The sequence below is a fragment of the Garra rufa genome, chromosome 18 (assembly GCF_049309525.1).
Source record: "Garra rufa chromosome 18, GarRuf1.0, whole genome shotgun sequence".
NCBI lineage: Eukaryota > Metazoa > Chordata > Actinopteri > Cypriniformes > Cyprinidae > Garra > Garra rufa.
The window spans coordinates 25,087,896-25,108,788 of NC_133378.1; the positions used below are offsets into that span (position 1 = coordinate 25,087,896).

General features: G+C 35.9%; 1 protein-coding gene across 1 annotated transcript; it reads left to right on the forward strand.

Moving 5' to 3' along the window:
• The first annotated feature begins 13,012 nt into the window (after positions 1 to 13,012).
• Positions 13,013 to 20,218, forward strand: ccn5 (cellular communication network factor 5). The gene is made up of 5 exons (XM_073823472.1): positions 13,013 to 13,159; positions 13,814 to 14,030; positions 15,882 to 16,130; positions 18,199 to 18,419; positions 18,502 to 20,218. Exons 1-5 carry the CDS (start codon positions 13,088 to 13,090, stop codon positions 18,784 to 18,786), a joined length of 1,044 nt encoding a protein of 347 aa, XP_073679573.1. The 5' UTR covers positions 13,013 to 13,087; the 3' UTR covers positions 18,787 to 20,218.
• Positions 20,219 to 20,893: the final 675 nt, after the last annotated feature.

A 20,893-nucleotide genomic window follows, 5' to 3' on the forward strand; every position in this document is an offset into this window, starting at 1 on the left:
CATTCAACTTACACTTTCAGCTTACAAATAATGTCTCCAAAGGAATGTTTTTGCAGTGATGCCATAGAAGAACCATTTTTGGTTCCCCAAAGAACCTTTCAGTGAACAGCTCTTAAAAGAACCATTTTGAAGAACATTTAAAAAATCTAAAGAACCTTTTGTTCACTGTAAAGAACCTTTTTTGCATTTGAAAGATTCCATGGATGTTCGAAGTTCTTCATTGAACCATTGATGCCAATAAAGAACCCTTATAATTAAGAGTGTAGAAAAGTATTCAAATGTAATCAGTTACATTACTTTAATAAAGTAATAGAAATAGTTACACTACACTTAAACTTGTTATCTGTAACCTATTACTTTTCAAAAGTAACGTTGTTATAAGACTTCAAAACACACAAACGTTTAAAATATTTTGGATTCAGAGCCACAATTTCATTTAATAATTATTTTTCTATTATTGTAATTTGTGATTAGGGATGATTTATTTCCCAAATGGGGCTGAAGTACTAGACATGTAAACTGCATGGTTGGCCACTAGATGTCAGCAGAACATCATAAGTGTATTAATTCCTGTGTGTCTTGGAGATGGACCACAGTGTCGCCTGTATGCCTGAATATGCATAACGTAATTAGGAAATGATTTTTTTTATGACTAAAAATCATAGTATGTCATATTCAGCAAATGAAAACGGCATACAATATGCACATCTCTCATTAAACTAAGAAAGTTTTCAGGAAGTGTTGATCTTTGTTGAATATTTGAATGCACCACTGAGAATTTTCGCTAGAGTGTTTATACTTGAATAAAGCACATCGTAAACCATCCACAAAATGACTTTCTAAATAAGAGACATTGCCAGTAGCAGGCAACATAACAGTTATTGCATGCCTAAAGCATTACATTTTAACACAGTTCTTCTAAACCCCTGCTGTTAAAGCAGTTCCTAAACAACAACTCGTATTTAACTTGGCCTAATCCAGCAACTCTAATCCTGCGTGAAGCCACACAGGCCTTTTTCTGTTTCCCAACCAGCAAAAACATCCCATTAAATGTGTCATACATCAGTCTGCTGGAACAGTGCTTAAGAATGTGCTTAAGAACGCTTTCTATAAATCCCTCAGTGTGCTCTATGCTATTAAGACATGGATAGAGATGTAAAGCTTTAGAGCAGATGTGAAAACATTCTTTTTTCCATTTGCCATTTATTTATGTCTCTTTCCCGTCATTTGTGGCTCCTTACATCACACCCCTGTGTAACAGAATAAAGCACCACTGTTTTTTGTTCATGCATCTGTGACATCTTCAAAAGTCAACCCTGTGCTATCACTCTTAACTGTCATCAATATGATTCATGTTCTAACCAAATGCAGTTTATATGTTGTTAGATCAAAATTTGAAACTGTTGGAAAGTCCTAGCTAAAGAGCAGAATATCCGTTAAAAATATTGACTCTGCTGGCCACATGTTAGGAAGTAGCTGCTGCAGTGAATCTATCCCTTGTCCTGTGTTTATTTGTTCTTGCTTATTTTAAGGCATGAACTCCAGTAATGGAAAAGGGTTGGCGTTATTTTAGTCTTATTACGACTAGGGGGATATTTAAAGTATTTAAATTCAGCTTCCAGTAACCTGGTCAAATGAGTGATACTGATCTGGTATTGTTTCAGAATATTATATCATTTAAAATTTGATAAAGCAACACCCATATTCTCAAATAATGTAATAACTTATATTTAAAGAATGGTGTGTTGAATCCTTTTTAGAAACGTTCAGTATAAAGGATTTACTCTGTGAATGAATTTTATTCCATGTTACATGAATCTTTTCACATAAAACTGGAATAAATTCAAAACTAGAGCCAAAATAAAACTGAAATGAAACAAGAATAATAAACAGTAAGGAGTGAATAAATGAAATAATCATAACTAAAACATTTGAAAGCACCTATTTCTGTATATTTCGAAATGAGGTCCATTAAAAGTCAATAAATCCTTGATTAATATGGATATTTAAATGAAAAGCGTAGTATTCAATAAAAATCTAGTGCATGAAATTATTAAATAACAGCAGAATGAGCAAGTTTTTGATTATGGTAAGATTACATTTATTTTAGTGAATAAAGTACCATGTTTCAGCTATCATTTTGGAATCGAATAAGTAAGGAATAATTGACGACGAGCCGTTGAATTATGAAAATAATGCACACCTGAGGTGGTGATGCCGTTACACCTCAGGTGTGCATTATTTTAGTAGAATTAAACAGAGCTAAGTCAATTATTCCGCTTATACTACGGTTACCACACCTTAAGACATCGATCAGATAATATATTTCACGACATTCGTCTGGCTTTTGTCCTTAAAACGCTATTGTGCGTCGGATTAATTTCTCATCCAATACCTTCGTTACTAATTCCAGTTAACTAATGCAGTTAATAATGAAGTTTAGAGAGACCGACAGACAAGCAGACACACAGAAAGAGAGAGGGAGAGAGATATAAAGCTTGTGAAATACCTCTCTGAGTCTGTGCTTCTCTCAAAAGTGATCGGCAGCATTGTCTTTACTAATAGTGAAACTTTAAGTTCATTTTCTTCAAGACCACGCCGTTGTTACCTCGTGTGTGAGAACTGTCATGTAGTTTTTAAGTTGTTAATCGTCAGATTAGAGCTAACAACATTAGCACGTATGCTAACGTGTGTGCAAACTGTACATGTGTGCTTCTGTGAGGGAGAGAGAGTGGGAAAAATAGACCCTGGCTGTATCCGAAATCGCCCCCTATACCCTCATTCACTTTTCCCTACATTACTCCACTCGTACAGTTCACTTGAAGGAGTGAATGAAAACGAGTGAGTGAATTGACCTTATGCACAGAGCGTTCTTTAGAACTTCCGCATAAAGATAAACCAGCTCGTAAACTTCCGCTGAAGCTCATTTTATATGTGCTATATATTAGTTGGACACTCTTGAGACTGATCTAGTGCCTCGTTCTTATCAGAAACTGAAAAAACTATATAATTGCAACATTATAAACAATGTTAGCGGCATGAACATTCAGTTTCATATTATTTAACAACTTATCATTTAAATGTGGAGCCTGCAGTAATCCCATACTCTCAGTATCTGCATAGTTGTACATTTAAATACTGACAGCTAAACACTATCATTACGTGTTTAGGCTAAGGTTAGCTAGCTAGCGATACTTCTCTTCAAGGACATCACATCTTAATCTATTCTTGATAATCACTAACTTGCCTTCATAGTCATGAACATATTTTTAAAATATTGCAACATTTCAAAGCCTTTATTATTTTTTAACTCTACAGCTGTGAAATAAAATGTACTTCAAGGATTCCCTTTTCATTCATAAAAAAAGGCATCGGAAAAATGACTTCAAGGAAAAAAACGTCTATTTTTGGCTAAAATAATATGGAATTACCCATATAACAATAGATGGCAGCAGATGATTATTTATTTTGCAGCTGCCTCTCCCTATATTTTTCAAGACGTATTGCTTTTCGATTTATTATAAAATTACTGGTATAAAAAATTGTAGTACTTTTACCGCCCTTAAGTATATAGTATAGCAAGTGCAGAAAGTCATTAAGCTCACACACAAACAGCCTATACGGGTGAATTATTTAAATACTAATATATAGTTCACTACAAATACGTTAAATATTTATGGTATAATAATTAAATAATGCACTCAATATGAATCGATAGGAATTTGAAATATTTTATAAAATTAAATAACTACATCTTTTAAGTTTTTCTTGAACTGTAAACTCTATTAAATGGCAAAGACTGTAGAATACCCTTATCTTAAAGGACTTTGTTAAATAGTCTATACTTAACCAACACACATTGTTACTGCTGTAGTTTTGTTACTCAGATGTTTCGTCTGGTTATTACTGTCAATCATAGCAATGACTCGCGCAAATTTAGCCCATTTACTCACAAATTTTTTTAAACTGGCATTTGTCATTCTTGAAACGGTATACATGGAGGTTTGGTCCTCTTAGATAAACAACACTTTTCTTCGATTGTGAATGGATTATGTAGAGAAAACAAACAAAGTATGCTCATATTACGGCACAGTACAGTTGACCGGAAATGACTTAGCTGGCATGACTAAACAAGGAAGTAATCCGTGCATATGGTCAATTCGGACACTAAGTGCACCGGAAGGACTGCCGCTTTTGCATAGTATTGCTTATTGTTTAACAAACATTTAAAACGGACATTTCGAGTAGTAAGATTAAAGGATTTTTCTTGAACTATGTCAAGGAATTTACTTATAAACCCTGGTTAAAAAAAATTAATAATCAATTTACAACGAAAATTGTGGGCGCCATCGTCTGGCGATACGCGGGAATTCAGTCGGCGCGCGACTCTCTCAGTGCATTATGGGTTATCTCTAGCTGTTGAGCGTACATCGGTTGTACACCCGTTTTTGTGGTGCATTGTGGGATTGAATGAGTGCACTCGGGAATGTCCACTATGGTTTCGAACACCACTTAAAATTGCTGTCCCCTCAAATAGTGCACTATTTGCGGTGCATTATTTGAGGATATAGAGGGCGATTTCGGATACAGCCTATGTGCTTTCGGTACATAATAAAACGTAGTGTTGGAGCAAAAAACATGGAAATAATCTGTCTTTTTATCCTATTGTTTACTGTGTTTCTTTGTTTGGCCAGTGTCATTGTGAGTTTTGGTTATTTTGTGGTTTTGGGCTGTAAGGACCTTTGAAATAACTGAAATCGTGTGGCGAAGTGATATAGACATGTAATGTGGTCAAATGCTGCCTGGAACTACGTTTGCTGTGCGTTTCCCGGAAAATAATATACACCATTAGAACGTTCGTCAGCCAATCAGATTCAAGCATTCAACGGCCCCGTAGTATAATGGTAATATCAAGCGGCAACCTCCCGCTCTCTCTATTGAAACCAACACGGAAGTGACTTAAACTGCAATTCATGGACTGGCCGCTAGAGATTGGCTGCAATTGACTCCCCATGTTAAAATGCCCAACTTTACAGCAGAAAAAAGTATGTTTACAGTCTGGTTCAAAAAATGGTTTTGTCTATATAGCTAGTTTTGCCCTTCATGTCAGCTGTGAGGGGGTGAATTTTTTATAACTCATCCGTTTAAGTTATATTAAGCCTTAAAGTTCAGCATAATTAAGGGCGTAGCCACTTGAGTGACAGGGGGATTGCCGCTGCTGTCACCACTGTCGCGCTAGGCGGGCGTGGTTTCAGCAACCAGCTCCACCCACGTCCCGCCTTTTTGCCCATTTTTGATTATCCGGGAGTGACGCGCGGTGACGCGATTCCAAAATGGCGACGGCCGAATCCCGCCCACTATGAGCTTCAAAATAGCTTTCAGTTATTTCAAACGCTCTTACAGCCCAAAACAGCAAAATAACCAAAACCCACAATGACACTGGCCAAACAAATAAACACAGTAAACAACAGGGGTCCGTTCTTCGTACCTCGCTAACTAAGTTAGCTGGATTTGATTGTTGACGATTTTGCATGATCTTGGATCGCTCGGTTCTTCGAAGCTCATCCGGGACTTGCTGTCATAGCAACAGGTGCGCAAGCTTAAACCTGCTCTGGAGCAGGTTTATTTCATGTAAACAGGATTTAGGCTGCGCTCCTGGCGGGTTATGATTGGTTGAAATGGCGAGGTCACATCTGATTGGTTAAAGAGCACGACTGACGCGGACTGACTCACGTGGGGAAAAAAAAGTATCTTGCAAGAAAGTATATATATATATATATATATATATATATATATATATATATATATATATATCAAAGGTTCCAAAAAAATATTTGGCAGCACAACTGTTGATATTATCCAACATTGATCATTCTAATAATAAATCAGCATATTAGAATGATTTCTGAAGGATCATGTGACACTTAAGACTGGAGTAACAGCTGATAAAAATTCAGCTTTTCATCACAGGAATAAATTCTATTTTAAAGTATGTTTAAATAATAATAAAAAAAAAACATTATTTTATATTGTAAAAACATTTTGCAATATTACTGTTTTTTCTGTATTTTTAATCAAATAAATGCAGCCTTGATGAGTATAAGAGACTTCTTTAAAGACTATTACAAGTCTTACTGACCCCAAACTTTTGAATGGTAGTGTATAAAAAAATAAAAATATAAATAAAATAACATATCAAGGAAAAAACATGTAACATGGGCAGCATTAACGCATTTAATGTGTTCACAACTTTTTGCCAGCCCTCTCTCCTTGCTTTTCCAGCCTTTGCAGTGTTCCCTTGCGTTTTAAATAAACTCTGAAACTCCTGAAATCCCTCAATCAAGAGTTCTTGCTCTGCTGCAGAAAAATACTGAGCGCGCTCCTTCGTCATGTTCGCCGACCAATCAAAGCGTTGCCCATCAATGTTTCTACTATCGATACGTAGCCCCTTTTAAGCCACCCAGTGATCTCAAATAACTTCATCCAGGTATACTAATCATCAACAACAGGTGCGTTCGGAGAACCGGAATAGCGAGCTCATAGTTAGCGCGATGATTTGATCTTGGATGTGTCATTTGATCTTGGATGTAGTAAGCGAGGTACGAAGAACGGACCCCTGGATAAAAACGACAGATTATTTCCATGTTTTTGCCACAAAATTACGTTTTATTATGTACGGAAAGCACAAACTCTGTTTCTCTCTCTCTCTCTCTCTCACAGACGCACACACATATAGTTAGCACTGGCGTTAGCATTCGCGCTAATGTTGTTAACGCTGCTCTGATGATTAACAACTTAAAAACGACATGACAGTTCTCACACGAAGTAACAACAGCGTGCTCTTGAAGAAAATGGACTTAAAGTTTAACTGTTAGTAGAGATGCTGCCACCTTTGAGAGACACACAGACTTGAGAGAGGTAATTCATGCACTTAATCTCTCTCTCCCTCTCTCTTTCTGTCTGTCTGCTTGTCTGTCGGTCTGTCTAAACTTCATTATTAACTGCATTAGTTTGATATCAACAGCTCATGCATCGTTACTAGGTGTAAAATGACATTTTGGAACTAGCAACAAAGGGTTGGATGAGCTGGGTAAGAAATTAATCCTACTCACAGTAGCATTTTAAGGATAAAAAGGGGACGAATGTCTTGAAATATATCATCTGATCGATGTCTTGAGGTCGTACAATAAAACGTGAAAGTATCTTGAGCTTGTGTTAACCACGGACCTTATTTAAAGGATTTAACCAAAATCCTATTCCAAAAACCCACTGACTTAGGGACGATGGAACCGGAAGTGCTAAAATGCTAACTTTTTGTCTACAAAGTGTCATCATAGTTCCCCCACTATATTTAGTAGTACATTAACCATGCAATTAATGCTGTTGTTTACATCCAAGTATCTCCAATATGGCTGCGCATCTGGGTAACCGACCAAATTGTGACGTAAGTGCAAATCCTCTATTTACAGGTTGTTTTGAACATGTTGTAAAACTGGGACATTTCCAGGGACAGGACACCAAAACCATGACGTCTGGTCACCCTTGCCCAGGGGGCCCAGGGGCTGCCCCTTTATTCGCCATTAGTAAAATGTCCTTTCGGTCCTATCAAGTAGTTCCCCAAAACACAATTTTAACCACGGATCTACGTCACTCGGCACAACAGCGCCGCACACCACTGTTCTGTAGAATTCCTCGTCTCTCATACTGTAAATTATGACGTCTGAAGCTTACATTGAAAGATTTCACAGATTCAGTTGAAATATTTTAATATTCCCTTCCAGACGGTTACCAGGCTCTTCCCATAAAGCTGTTACTGCATGTGGTTGTGTGTGTTGACTGACATCTTTCCTGTGACTGTCAGATTTGCTTCCTCTCAAATGTCATTACCTGACCCATGCTTCGGATAGTGCTCTTATCAGAAACCAAAGGCTTTCCTGTTTCAACTCTAGCAGTTTCACACATCTAGTTAGAATGTTTGGAACGCAGGTATCATTTCCTCCCCTCAAAAACAGTTAGTCAGATTCAGGTTCTTCTTTTGGAGGGTGATTTATCTACATCGCTGCTGCACATCTGGGCTGCAGCTGTGGTTAATGTGCAAGAGGTTTGTTCAATTGAAAAGAAAAAAGCAACCTGGAAACTTTAATGTTTTACTTTGCATAATGCGATTTTGATGGTGAACAAAGCAAGCACCAGTGACGTCAGTCAAGAGAATATAAAAATGATAAGTCGATCTGTCCTGAGAAATTAATAACATGTTACACAGCGGCCTAGAATAGTCTGTTCTGATCAAGTTGTAGTGTTAATATAATATACAAGTAATATTATAAATTAATTCAGCTAATATAATATGTAATGTTCATGAATTTATTTTGTGACTAGCCCTGTAAAAATCTGCTCTGCCTTTTTTAGTCAAAAAAGCTGTTATTCAGAGGTTTTGTTTGCATTTTTTGGTCTCTGTGTCAGGTTAGATTTCAGATTCATATGAAAGGAAGTGTATTGTCAAGGGATACAAAGTAAAAAACATTTCCAGTTTTCAAATTAATAGCTATGACTTCAAATGATTAACTATGACACATATTGCAGTTTGGGGCCAAATTCTTCAAACCTCAAAGGGAAACCGAAGACTTTTCAAGTCAATTGTCTGGCAAAGACTAAAGAAATGTTAGAGTTATGTTCGGTTTGTCTGGTCAAGCATGTCGATTCATCAAGTAATTTTTTATTACAGGGTGTGCAGTAACTGCGGATCTAATAGGAAGAAAGGAAATTGGAAAGGTCCTAAGCCAAAGCCCTGAAGATCACATGTGCAGTGCACAGAAATTGATATGAATGGAGGAGTAAACACATAAAGACAACCTATTTCCAATACCAAAATGAGGTTTACAGACCACAAAATATTTCTTTAATGAAATCTATTACACCACATGTAGAGTGGTTTCCTGCGGGATGATATACATTCATTCTAGAATTGCCGTATGACTATTGCACTGTCGTTTGGTATTTAGGGTTTTACCAAAGCAGGTGTTAAATGACAGCACTTCTGCCCACAGCTGGTTTAGTGTATGAATCAGAGCTTTCCTTTCCAGTATTCTGTATTCTTGTTAACTTAAGTCAGTTCCTGGGCACTCAAAAAGTGAAGTTCAATGCGTGTACTTCTCTTTAAGCAAAAACTTTTCCATGGGACATTATTGGACTAGGTTTTAACCACAACTGGCTGAATTTTCAACATGAAAGCGGGAGCTTTTGTACCACATCTGCTTTTCTTGCTCGGTTGATCTCTAAATATTTAAACAATATTTTTGTGGATCATCCTACCAGAATAAATTTACACATTCCTGACACCCTATAACATGTTTCCACTGGACTTTGATGAATGTTTATTTAATACCATTCATAGGATGATAATATTTAGATTACACTGCCCTCCACTCTTAAACTGAATCAAAGATCATTTAGGAATAAGACAATATTTTTCATCCTGAATACTATTACTGTGTTTTGCATAACGAGATATGTGTCTTGTACCCTTTACGGTGATATTGTACATTCCAAGCATTTGTGATTTTTGGAAAGGATGTCAAAATAAATATAAGAGTGGCTGGACAGAATTTTTAGACAGAACTAATATCCACTCCACTTCTGCTGTATCTGGCAGGCCACATGTGTTCCAGCTGAATTATCAAGAGCTGTGGTATTTGTAAAAGTGAATTTCCCGTCTATGTCTATTTTTAAAACGTCATTCCCAGTGGGTCATCCTGCATTTCAATAGGATTGTTTTGTCTGAGCACTTGACGTGAAAAATGTATAATGTCTTTTTGAGAAGCTAAAAAAACTCATTCAGTGCCACCCACAGTTTAAATGGAAGCAAATTCTTTATTTTAAATGCTCTAAGTATAATTAGTTTCAGTTCTTGAATTTGGTGACTGAGTGGCGTTCCACTGTTTGTATCACTTTCCAGACAGACTGTCAGTTTGTATTAGTAATGGGGATTTACAATCACTTTTTTGCATCATGATGCTACTAGGTGGTGAAGTGAGAAGATTTAGGAATGAGTCATTGAATTAATTACTCAACCAATTCATTTAAATCATTCAGGAACAAAACTAAGCCTGCATCTGAATTCACATACTTCCATACTATACACGAAAAAGTATATAAAAAGAATATTATGTTAAATAGAAAAGTTAGTCAGGCGATATTCTAAAGTGTGCATGATACGAATGGCACTTTACTTTTTCAGTAGAGTTCGATGTAGTTCGATACTGTTTATAAAATGGAAAGTAGACTTTATAGATGTATACAAACCCTTATATCACCCTTATATCACTAGATCATGGATCACCACCTGGAGATGATCATCACTAAAGACCTCGTCAACCTAGACGGCCATCGGCGCTACACCACAGGAACCTGATGAGTTCTCTACAATCGGACATTGGTACAAACTGCTGGTTTCGTCTGGCCAGAGGAGAACTGGTCCCCCGACTGAGCCTGGTTCCTCCCAAGGTTTTTTTCTCCATTTCTGTCACCTGTGGAGCTTTGGTTCCTTGCTGCTGTCGCCTTTGGCTTGCTTAGTTGGGGACACTTTCCAGCGATATCGTATACTATTTGAACTGAACTGACGATGATATCACTGAATTCATTGATGAACTGCCTTCATGGTGGCACTAAGAACCGCTCTCTCCTGAAGGGGATGCAAAAAGACAGTTCTCTGACTGAAACTCAGCAGCTAGGTTGTTTCGTCGAAGACAGGCTCAACCCAGCGATTGGGTAGAAAAAATAACCCAGCATTAATAATTACCCAGCTAATATTTTTTACTTTGTGAAAATATTAAAAAATAACCCCAAAAAAGAGGAAACAAACAACGCACCAACAGACAAAACAGAGCAGGTATCTTTAGGTATGAAACAGTCTCAGCTTTCAAATTTTGTAATTTTTTAAAGAAATTCAAACAATAAATCCCGTTAGTGGATCTTTTGCAAAACAAACATGAATGAAAATCAGAAAGTATCTTGTTTTAACCGCGGAAAGAAAATCAATAGACCAATTATAGGTTTGTAAACATTTGAGATGTGAGCGCATCATGGAGAGATAGCCTTTATGGCTAGAGAGTTACATTGATTTGTTACAAAATAGTTTGATTTCAAAAAGATGATTGATTAGATGTCATTTTCAAAATGTTCTCTGCTTGTTACAAGAGCTTGTCACCCAACGATAAGCACTGTTATTCAACGAAATTGGCGTTAGATAGTCTTACAGATCCAAAACAGAGATCTGGTTGCAGAAAACTCAAAATTTTTGAGTTAAATCAAGTTATAAAGTTCGAATTAGGAGACATAAACCTGCATTTGTGAAAAAAAGTAAGAGTTGTGAGATAAAATAAATGTTATGTAAAAATGTTAAAATAGTCACAGGTTTAAAGGGGTCATCGGATGCAAAACTCACTTTTACATGTTGTTTGAACATTAATGTGTGTTGGCAGTTTGTGTACACAACCACCTTACAATGATAAAAATCCACCCAATGGTATTTTTTTAATCTTTAAAAGTAATATCCCCTTTTTAAAATCAGGTCATTCTCAGCTTCATTCACAGAGGCCGCTCCCATGATAGTTGATTTACATGAGTGCCTTATTTTAGACCCGCCTTCACCGAGCTGAAACAGTCCGAATAAGATCGCCATTGTGTCGACTCGTATGCAGAGGAAAACAAGAATGTCTTCGATTGAGCGAAGGAGGTGTTCTGTTGTTGGATGTAATAATGAACATAGCAGTTGTCATTTACTCCTGACAGGCACTGAAGACAAGGGTTACTTTCGATTTTGAAAAAAGAGCTCCGATCCCGATCTACATATGCGTCTATGTTCGTGCAAATCATTCATGTTGCAGCTTCACCCACAGCAGAAGTGAGTATAAGGGTTTTGTATGCATCCTTGCAAATGGCCTTTCTAAACAACATGCTAGTTAGCAAGTTTCACAGCTGAACGCGGCTAAATTTGGCTAAAGTAAACATTACGGCTCATCATCCCACTGCAAAAAGGGGCGGGGCGAGCAGAGCTCATTAGCATTTAAAGGAACATGCAACAGAATGGCTTGCTCTAAAAAGGGCTGATTTTGACAAGGTAAAAAGAGTGTTTTTTACACTACCATTGAGAAATTTTAACCAAAGTATGTTAAGACCCAAAAGAATCATATCAACTTGTGGAAAATGAGCATCCGATGACCCCTTGAAATAATATTTCATGCTGTAACTGTAGGGGCTAATGCAATACATCCCCTATGAACAGCATATGTGAATATTATGTAGACCTATTGTTTAAATCAAATGTATGCTTTAAAAGTAGAGTAATCATAGCGGTTTTCATTCATAGTCTGTCCGTTTAAACATCTGCGATTAGTTTCAAATGGCGTCTTTGATGATAGTATTCTATAAAAATGATTTGCATTTCGATTTTGATGTCAAAATGCACCCTTTTTTTCTTATTCCATAGATTGTACCCGTTTACTTCCACTTGTTACCAGTGTTTTTCTGCAACCACTATGCGTGCACAGCTACAAGTGACAAAACTGTGACGTCTACTCTAAATTGCACTACATTCTGCGTTATGATTGGTCAGATCGCCTCTCAGTCAAACTCCCTGCAAAGGTTCAATTGTATAAAAGTTGCACAATACAAAACTTTTTTACTAAACTATTGTGCAATACAATGCTTATCGTCTGTTTTATTCAAATATATTTGATGTATTATTTCAATAAACAATAGCTATTAGAGACTTTATAACTAAACAGAAAACTTGGATGTGGTCAAGAGCAAGCCTTAATATGCCGTCTTCTCTTCCAAAAGTCCATGTTTCACCTCTGCACACCAGAGCAGACGAGCAGAGGGAGAAAATAATTCCTGGTTGTGGAAATGGGCAACAGAGATGTGGAATTTGAAACATTTCTGATCCACGTCCAGCCACTGTTTACCCTGCAGTCAGGCTATGACATCAGAGCGAGGACTTTATAAAAGTGCATGTGCACAGAGCCAGGCAGTGAGAAAACAGTAACACAAGTAGAAAATCTCATTGTGCTGGAACACATAGCAGAACATGATGGACAAACTACAGAGAGACAGGAAAAACCTAATGGCATGGGCACTGCTGCTTTACCTGGGCTCACAGGTGAGAATCACACACTTTATTTGCTTGCATGAATGCATTTTGACAGTGGAAAAATTTCTGATATTTGTATGTGCAACAGCTGGGAGATTTGATCTGGGTACGTTTGTAAATTGTCATGCTCAGAGTTTCAAGGAGGGAGAGGTTTTTAGCAGGGACTTTTTGTGGAGAGTTTTGTTGTCCATGAGAACTTATTATTAAACAGGGTGTTTCCAGTATAAACTGAATGCAATGGAGAATTAATGCTTAATTAAACAGTCTGTACAAAGAAGATTTTCATCCTAACTTGTTGGCTCTAACACTAGCTTATAATTGAAAGCATGTTTAGGTATTCAGAGCCTGGGAATACTTACCGTAAGTGATTCACATGAGGGAAAATATTTTTCCTTTGCTTCTCCATAAGCATATTGTCAATTATAAAACAAAGGCTCTATGTTGTATTATTAGAGGCATTCATGATAAATGAGAAACTTAAAATAAATACATTATATATTTATATATATTACAGTAATGTTTGCTTATTGAAGCTGCATGCTTTTCAAGCATTGGATTTATTGTATTATTGAGCAGATGTGCAGATTTAATGCAGATTTTACCTAAACTCTGATGCTCTGTTGCATGCATTACATAACACTTCTTTTTTGTATGCTGTCTCAGGTGTGCTGTCAGCAGTGTGGAGGTCCTTGTCAGTGCCAAAGCTCTGTACCAGCCTGCCCAGAAGGCATTCCTCTCATTCTCGATGGGTGCCAGTGCTGTCAGGTGTGTGCTCGGCAACAGGGTGAGGCCTGTAGTGAGCTGTTACCGTGTGACAGTCAGCGCGGCCTGCAATGTGACTACAGCGCCAGCTTTCCTGGAGAGCCAGGAGAGTGTGTCAGTAAGTTTCAACTAACAAATACACAGTGTTATTGCTGTAAAACACTCATGAAAAAAATTCTAAATAAAAAATATTTTCAAAATATCATTTCAAAATAGCTGCTCAAATGATAAATCAAAAGATCAAATGTAGTTTGATTTCACCATAAATTATACATAATATAATAACGTAAATTATAAACTGTAATAGTTTTATTTAAAGAAATTGAATTGCATTTGAGTTTTTTTTATTATTTGAACAGCTATATTGAAATTTTAATAATTATTTTATAATTTGATAATTAGATGTATGTAATTTGATAGACTTTTACTGGACTGATAATGAAAATATATTCAAAATAAAAAAATATTTAAAATATAATTTCAAAATGATCGATTACAATCTCAAATGCAATTTAATTTCCTCACGAATTATATAAAATTATATAACACATTATATATTATATATAATTGTTGTATTTGAAGAAATTAAATAGCATTTGAGCTTTTGATTTATTATTTGAACAGCTACTTTGAAAATTTAATTAAATAATTTTAATTTTGTTGCACTGGACTAATAATAATAATATATTTCAAATTAAAACAATTATAGAAATATATTTATTATTATAGAAATATATAATATAATTATGAAACGATAAATCTAAATCTGAAATGTAATTTCATTTTTTCACAAATTATATATAATATAATATAAAATTGTTATTGTTTTATCTGAAGAAATTAAATAAGCTTTTGATTTATTATTTGAGCAGAGTTGTACTGGACTGATAATGAAAATATATTCAAAATAAAAAAACTATTATAGAAATATATTTAAAATATAATTTTAAAATAGCTGCTCAAATGATAAATTGAAAGCTGAAATGTAATTGAATTTCCTGTAATTAAATTAGGAAATTAAATTGCACTTGAGCTTTTGATTTATTATTTGAGCAGCTATATTGAAATTTTAATAATTATTAATTTATAGTTTTACAATTAGATTTATCATTGTAATTTTGATAGCCTTTTACTGGACTGATAATGAAAATAAATAGTCAAAATAAAAAATGTAATATAAAAATATAATTTCAAAAGCTGCTAAAATGCTCTATTGCAATCTCAAATGCATTTTCATTTCCTCACAAATTATATAAAATATAATAATATCAAATTGTAATTGTTTTATTTGAAGAAATTAAATAGCATCTGAGCTTTTGATTTATTATTTAATTTATTGTTTTATAATTTGAGAGTTTGATTTATCATTTTAATTTTGACAAAGTTGTACTGGACTGATTATCAAAATAAATTCAAAATAGAAAACAATTCTAGAAATATATTTAAAATATAATTTTACTCTGCTCAAATGATAAATCAAAATCTCAAATGTAAATTAATTTCCTCACAAATTATATATAATCTAATAATATAAAGTATCATAAATTGTAATTGTTTTATTTGCGGAAATTTAATTGCATTTGAGCTTGTAGTTGTACTGGATTGATAATGAAAAATATTCTAAATAAATAAAAATCAAATGATAAATAAAAATCTCAAATGCAATTTCATTTCCTCACAAATTTAAAGAAATTATTTTATATTTAGGAATTTAATTATATATGGATATGTATGAGAATATATATATATATATATATATATATATATATATATATATATATGAAATATCACATAAATTATGTTTTATTTTTATAATTTATGCTACTTCAAATTAATACTTTTTTTTTTTTTTTTTACAGTGAGGGCACATAAAATACAACGCAAAGCTTTCATGAAAACACTAGAACAAATAGACCTTCTGCATTGCACACAGCTTCATCAGTGTAATCGTCTATATGTTTGTTTTTAGGTCAGAAGGAGCTGGGCTGTGAGCATAATGGAGTCTCCTATACGGAAGGCCAGGTATTTCAGCCCTCTTGTGCTCTCCAGTGTCGTTGTTCGGGTGGAGGGGTGACCTGTGTGCCCCTGTGCAGTGAGGATGTTCTCCTGCCCACCCCAGACTGCCCTCATCCTCGCAGGGTTCAACAACCAGGAAAATGCTGTAAAGAGTGGGTGTGTGAAAACACGGACAACACAGTGCTTCAGGATGCACAAATAGGTACATAACTAACCATCTTTGTGTCCAGAAATCAAATTAAGCCATAAAACTGACTAGAAGGCTATTGTTGTTCATGCAATAGTATTTCACGAGCTGGAATGAAAACCGTCTCACGTCTTTTGGGATTTTGCATAAATCTTTTTACATGTTTCCTATTCGAATCTCTAACTGAGAACTCTCAATTACATTCCAGTCTGAGGTTTTCATTGTGGGATTTTGGCCATTTAATTGAAAATGTCTTGCCAAGATGGAACCCAAAAGCACAAATACTAGCTTCTTCTTGAGGCCAACTTTCCATGATTCATAGCAAGACTCATGTCTGTGAAACACAACAATTAAACTTTAAAAAGCCAGACAGAGCGTAGAGCACTGGTCAGGAGGGTGTTCAAAAGCAATGTCACCCATGTTAAATCAGCTGGAATGGTACATTTTGTTCTGAGTGTGTTTACAGTGGAGACGTTAACAGATCCATGTGCATAAAATACTGCCAATAAATGGCTGATTATCATCTCACGGGGATGGAGGTATTCGCTATTGCTTCTTTGAGATTTTCAAAATATAACAATGATTGTCAGATGGTAAGAGCTGATTACTAATTTATGCAGCTCTATAAGGTTTAAAGAAGTTCATTTCTACAATAAAAATTTCCTGATAATTTACTCACCCCCATGTCATCCAAGATGTTAACATCTTTCTTCCATCTGTCAGAAAGAAATTAATTTTTTTGAGGAAAACATTCAGGTTTTTTCTCCATAAAGTGAACTTCAAAGGGGATCAATGGGTTGCAGTTTCAATGCTGCTTCAAAGGGCTCAACACAATCTGTCATTTTCTTAAAAAAAGTATTTTTTTTTCACATTTTGTTACGTAGCAGCCTTATGTTAAACTACTTTAAATTACTTATTATAAATTGACTATAAATGTTTTAATCTACGCTTCATACACCATAATGACAAAGCACAAAACAGGTTTGTAACAGCTTTGCAAATTTATTAGAAATAAAAATCTGAAATTATTTCATTGCGTAAGTATTCATACCCTTTTCTGGGACACTTGAAATTGAGCTCAGGAGCACTCATATCACTTGTAGTTGTCACTACACTTCAAGTGGACTTAAACTGTGGCAAATTCATTTGAATGTGTACTGTATGATTTGGAAAGGCACACACCTCTCAGAAAAGCTGAAAATGCATATCAGAGCAAAACACAAGCCCTGAGGTCAAAATAACCACCTGTAGAGCTTCAGAAGAGTTCAGAAACAAATTCTGCTGCATTGAAGGTTCACAGAAGCATGTAGCCTCCATTATCCATAATGGAAGAAGCTTTACACAACTAGGTCTCTTCATAGAGCTGGCCAAATAATGGTTATAATGGTGACCAAGAAGCTGATGGTCACTCTAGTTAAGCTCCATTATCATATATGCAGATGGTCTTGAACCCAATCAAACATTTCTGGGGAAACCTGAAAATGTCTGTCAGCCCCCATCCAAGCTGACAGAGCTTGAGAGGTGAAGAGGTGAGGTGAAGAATGGCAGATAATTGCCAAATGCAGATGTGCAAAGCTTATCGCATCATACCTAAAAAGACTTGAAGCTGTAAAGGTGCTTCAACCAAGTACTGAGTTATGACTTATGAAATTTACTTATTTTAGTGTTTTATATTTAATCAATTTGCAAAGTTGTCACAAATCTGTTTATGCTTTTTCATTATAGTGTATAGAGTGTAAATTGTTGTGGGGAAAAAAAGTAATTTGAAGCAGTTTAACATAGACTGCAAATGTGAAAAAATGTAGGGGTATGAATACTTTTGCAGGGCACTATTTTTTTAACCACAAATGCACGTCTTGCACTAGCTCTGTGATGCGCATGTGTGTCTTCACACATTACGTAATCACGTCGGAAAAGTTAAGCTTGGTTACTTCTTCCTCTATGTACTTCGATTTGAAAGGTGAGGTATCGCGAAAAACTCTTCTCATTTTCTTCTCCGCCATCATTGTTTTACCTTTTTTTGTGAAGGGCATTTGACTTTCTCTAATGAAATTTTCTAATGAAATTGTTTTTGTGATGGCAGCTTCAGGAAGTGACCAGACAATGGCTGCAGACTCTCCATACCAAACAAGACCCGGTTTGAACTGCATAGACCAGAGCTCAGAGTGGAGTGCTTGCTCACGCACTTGCGGATCTGGAATATCCACAAGAGTGTCTAATCAAAACCCGGCATGTCGCCTGGAGATGCAGATGCGCTTGTGTATGATCCGACCCTGTCAGCCTGTTCTCCAGAGACAACCACAGGTAAGTCTCTGTTCCACCGTTGGATGGTTCGGTTTTGACCATTCAAGTCATTCTCTAATCAACCCCTGCTTCTGTGTTTCAGTGGTCAAGAGGAAAATGTCAACCCAGCTACAGGTCAGCGACCCCAGTGCGGCTTTTCCACCAGGGCTGTTACAGTACGCAGTTCTTCAGGCCCCGTTATTGCGGCTCATGTAAAGACAGACGTTGTTGCACTCCTTACCACACTGGAACAGCAATGGTCACTTTCCGCTGCCCTGGAGGAAGACTGCTCAGACATGCTGTCATGACCATCAACTCCTGTGTCTGCCATTACAACTGCCCCTATTCATCTGGAAGGGCATATAGAGGGACACCCTTTTGGGGTTAGACACTCTTTCTCTTTCTTATAGGCTGACTCTGGATCTAGTAGCTTCATATTGGATGCTCTGGAGTTAAAGGGATAGTTCACCCAAAAATGAAAATTTGATGTTTATCTGCTTACCCCCAGGGCAACCAAGATGTAGGTGACTTTATTTCTTCAGTAGAATACAAACGAAAAATTTTAACTCAAACCGTTGCATCTGTCAGTCACATAATGGCAGTCAATGGGATCCACGGCTTTGAGAGTCAAAAAAACATACACAGACTAAACTACATTAAATATACATACGTGTACATCCCTCATTGTTTACATAGAAAGATTGTGGGTATGATGGCTACTCAAAATGGTAATTACTTGTGCTTATCCTGATTGTTGCAACAGATTAAAAACTAAAAGATTACATTTGCTTGTGCAAAGTCATCTGGGAGTGTTGACTTTTCAGCGACTCCCAACTTTTGAGCCTGATTGACTGAAGTTATGGTTTCTTGCTCTTCGTCACGCGCCGGCATTGTGAACGTGCTCAGGACAGTTGGACATTGCGGTGGATCAGAGGTAAAAAAAAATGTATATAAATACTGTTAAGATCTTAATGTACTGTCACGAGTCACAGGGTTTAATTTGGTTTTGTCTTTGTATGTTTTTTTGACTCTCAAACCGTGGATTCTCTCAACAGTTTGAGTTAATAATCTTCGTTTGTGTTCTACTGAAGAAACAAAGATATCTACATCTTGGATGCCCTGGTGGTAAGCAGATAAACATCAAATTTTAATTTTTGGGTGAACTATCCCTTTAACTTGTCTTATTGCGTGTTAGTTACACTGACCCAACACAAGATTTAAGGTTTAACTTTACTGACTGAAAAAAAACCCTCTTTGACTTAGAGCACTAAAGAACACATAGGCCATTTGAGATTTAACAGCAAAGTTTTTTCAGGACAATGACTTAAAGCGATAGTTGAAAAATGAAACATTACTCCATGATTCACTCACCCTAGGTAGTTTTTTACTTTCTCCTTTCAGACGAATACAATCTGAGTTATATTAAAAAATGTCCTGGCTCTTCCAAACTTTATAATAGCAGTGAATGGGTGTTGAGATTTTGAAGTCCAATAAAGTGCATCCATCCATCATATAAAGTGCCCCACATGATTTCAGTGGGTTAACAAAGGTCTTCTGAAGTGAATCGATGCACTTGTGTAAGAAAAAAAATTAATAAAAACCATAATATCTAGCTTCTGCTAACTGTTGCACACACGTTCACGAGAAAGTTGTGTTTCAGTGGATGACGTAGGATGTAAGTGTAGCGTAAGCTCCGATGAGAATATTCTAGAATGAACGTGAGAACCACGTTTGGTTTACAGCAAAGGAAAACCAGTCTGCTTGTGGCTTATATCAAAATCCTCCTACACTTTTCTTTACAAATCCTCAGTATGTACTTCTAATTCGTGACCGGTGTTTTGTTTTGCTCACTCCATTGCATAGACTTTCGCCTATGTTGTACATCATCTATGGATTTCGCTTCAGATGGCCTTTATTAACTCTTCAGAGCCGTGTGGAGTACTTTTTATGGTGGATGGATGCACTTTACTGGACTTCAAAATTTCAACATCTATTCACTGCCATTATAAAGCTTGGAAGATCTAGGACATTTTTTAATATAACTAAAGTCATATACATCTAGAATAGCTTGAGGATGAGTAAATAATAAGGTGATTTTCATTTTTGGGTGAACTATCCCTTTAAGATGACATCTGTTTTCACAAGCATTTTTGGTGTAATTAAAATAGTGTATGAGTTTAAGATCTGCCAGAAATTTCTTTCTTTTTTTTCTTATTTTAATCTATTGGGTTTACACACTGGCAGCTGGTTTTATTTAAAAAACGTTACACTTATTACAAATATATAAGAGTAAATCTGTCTATTTACTCTTTGTCAGTTTAGCGCTTTTATTATTGGACAACTACTGCTCTCAATAAATTCCAAAGCTATTAGCTCACAAAAGACGAAAATGTTGTAAATGAGATCAAATGTTTTCTTCTCGTCACGAAACAGGAACTAAGCAAAGAAAGACTTCCTGTTTTAGACAGAATTGAAATTTACCTGAAATAACATTG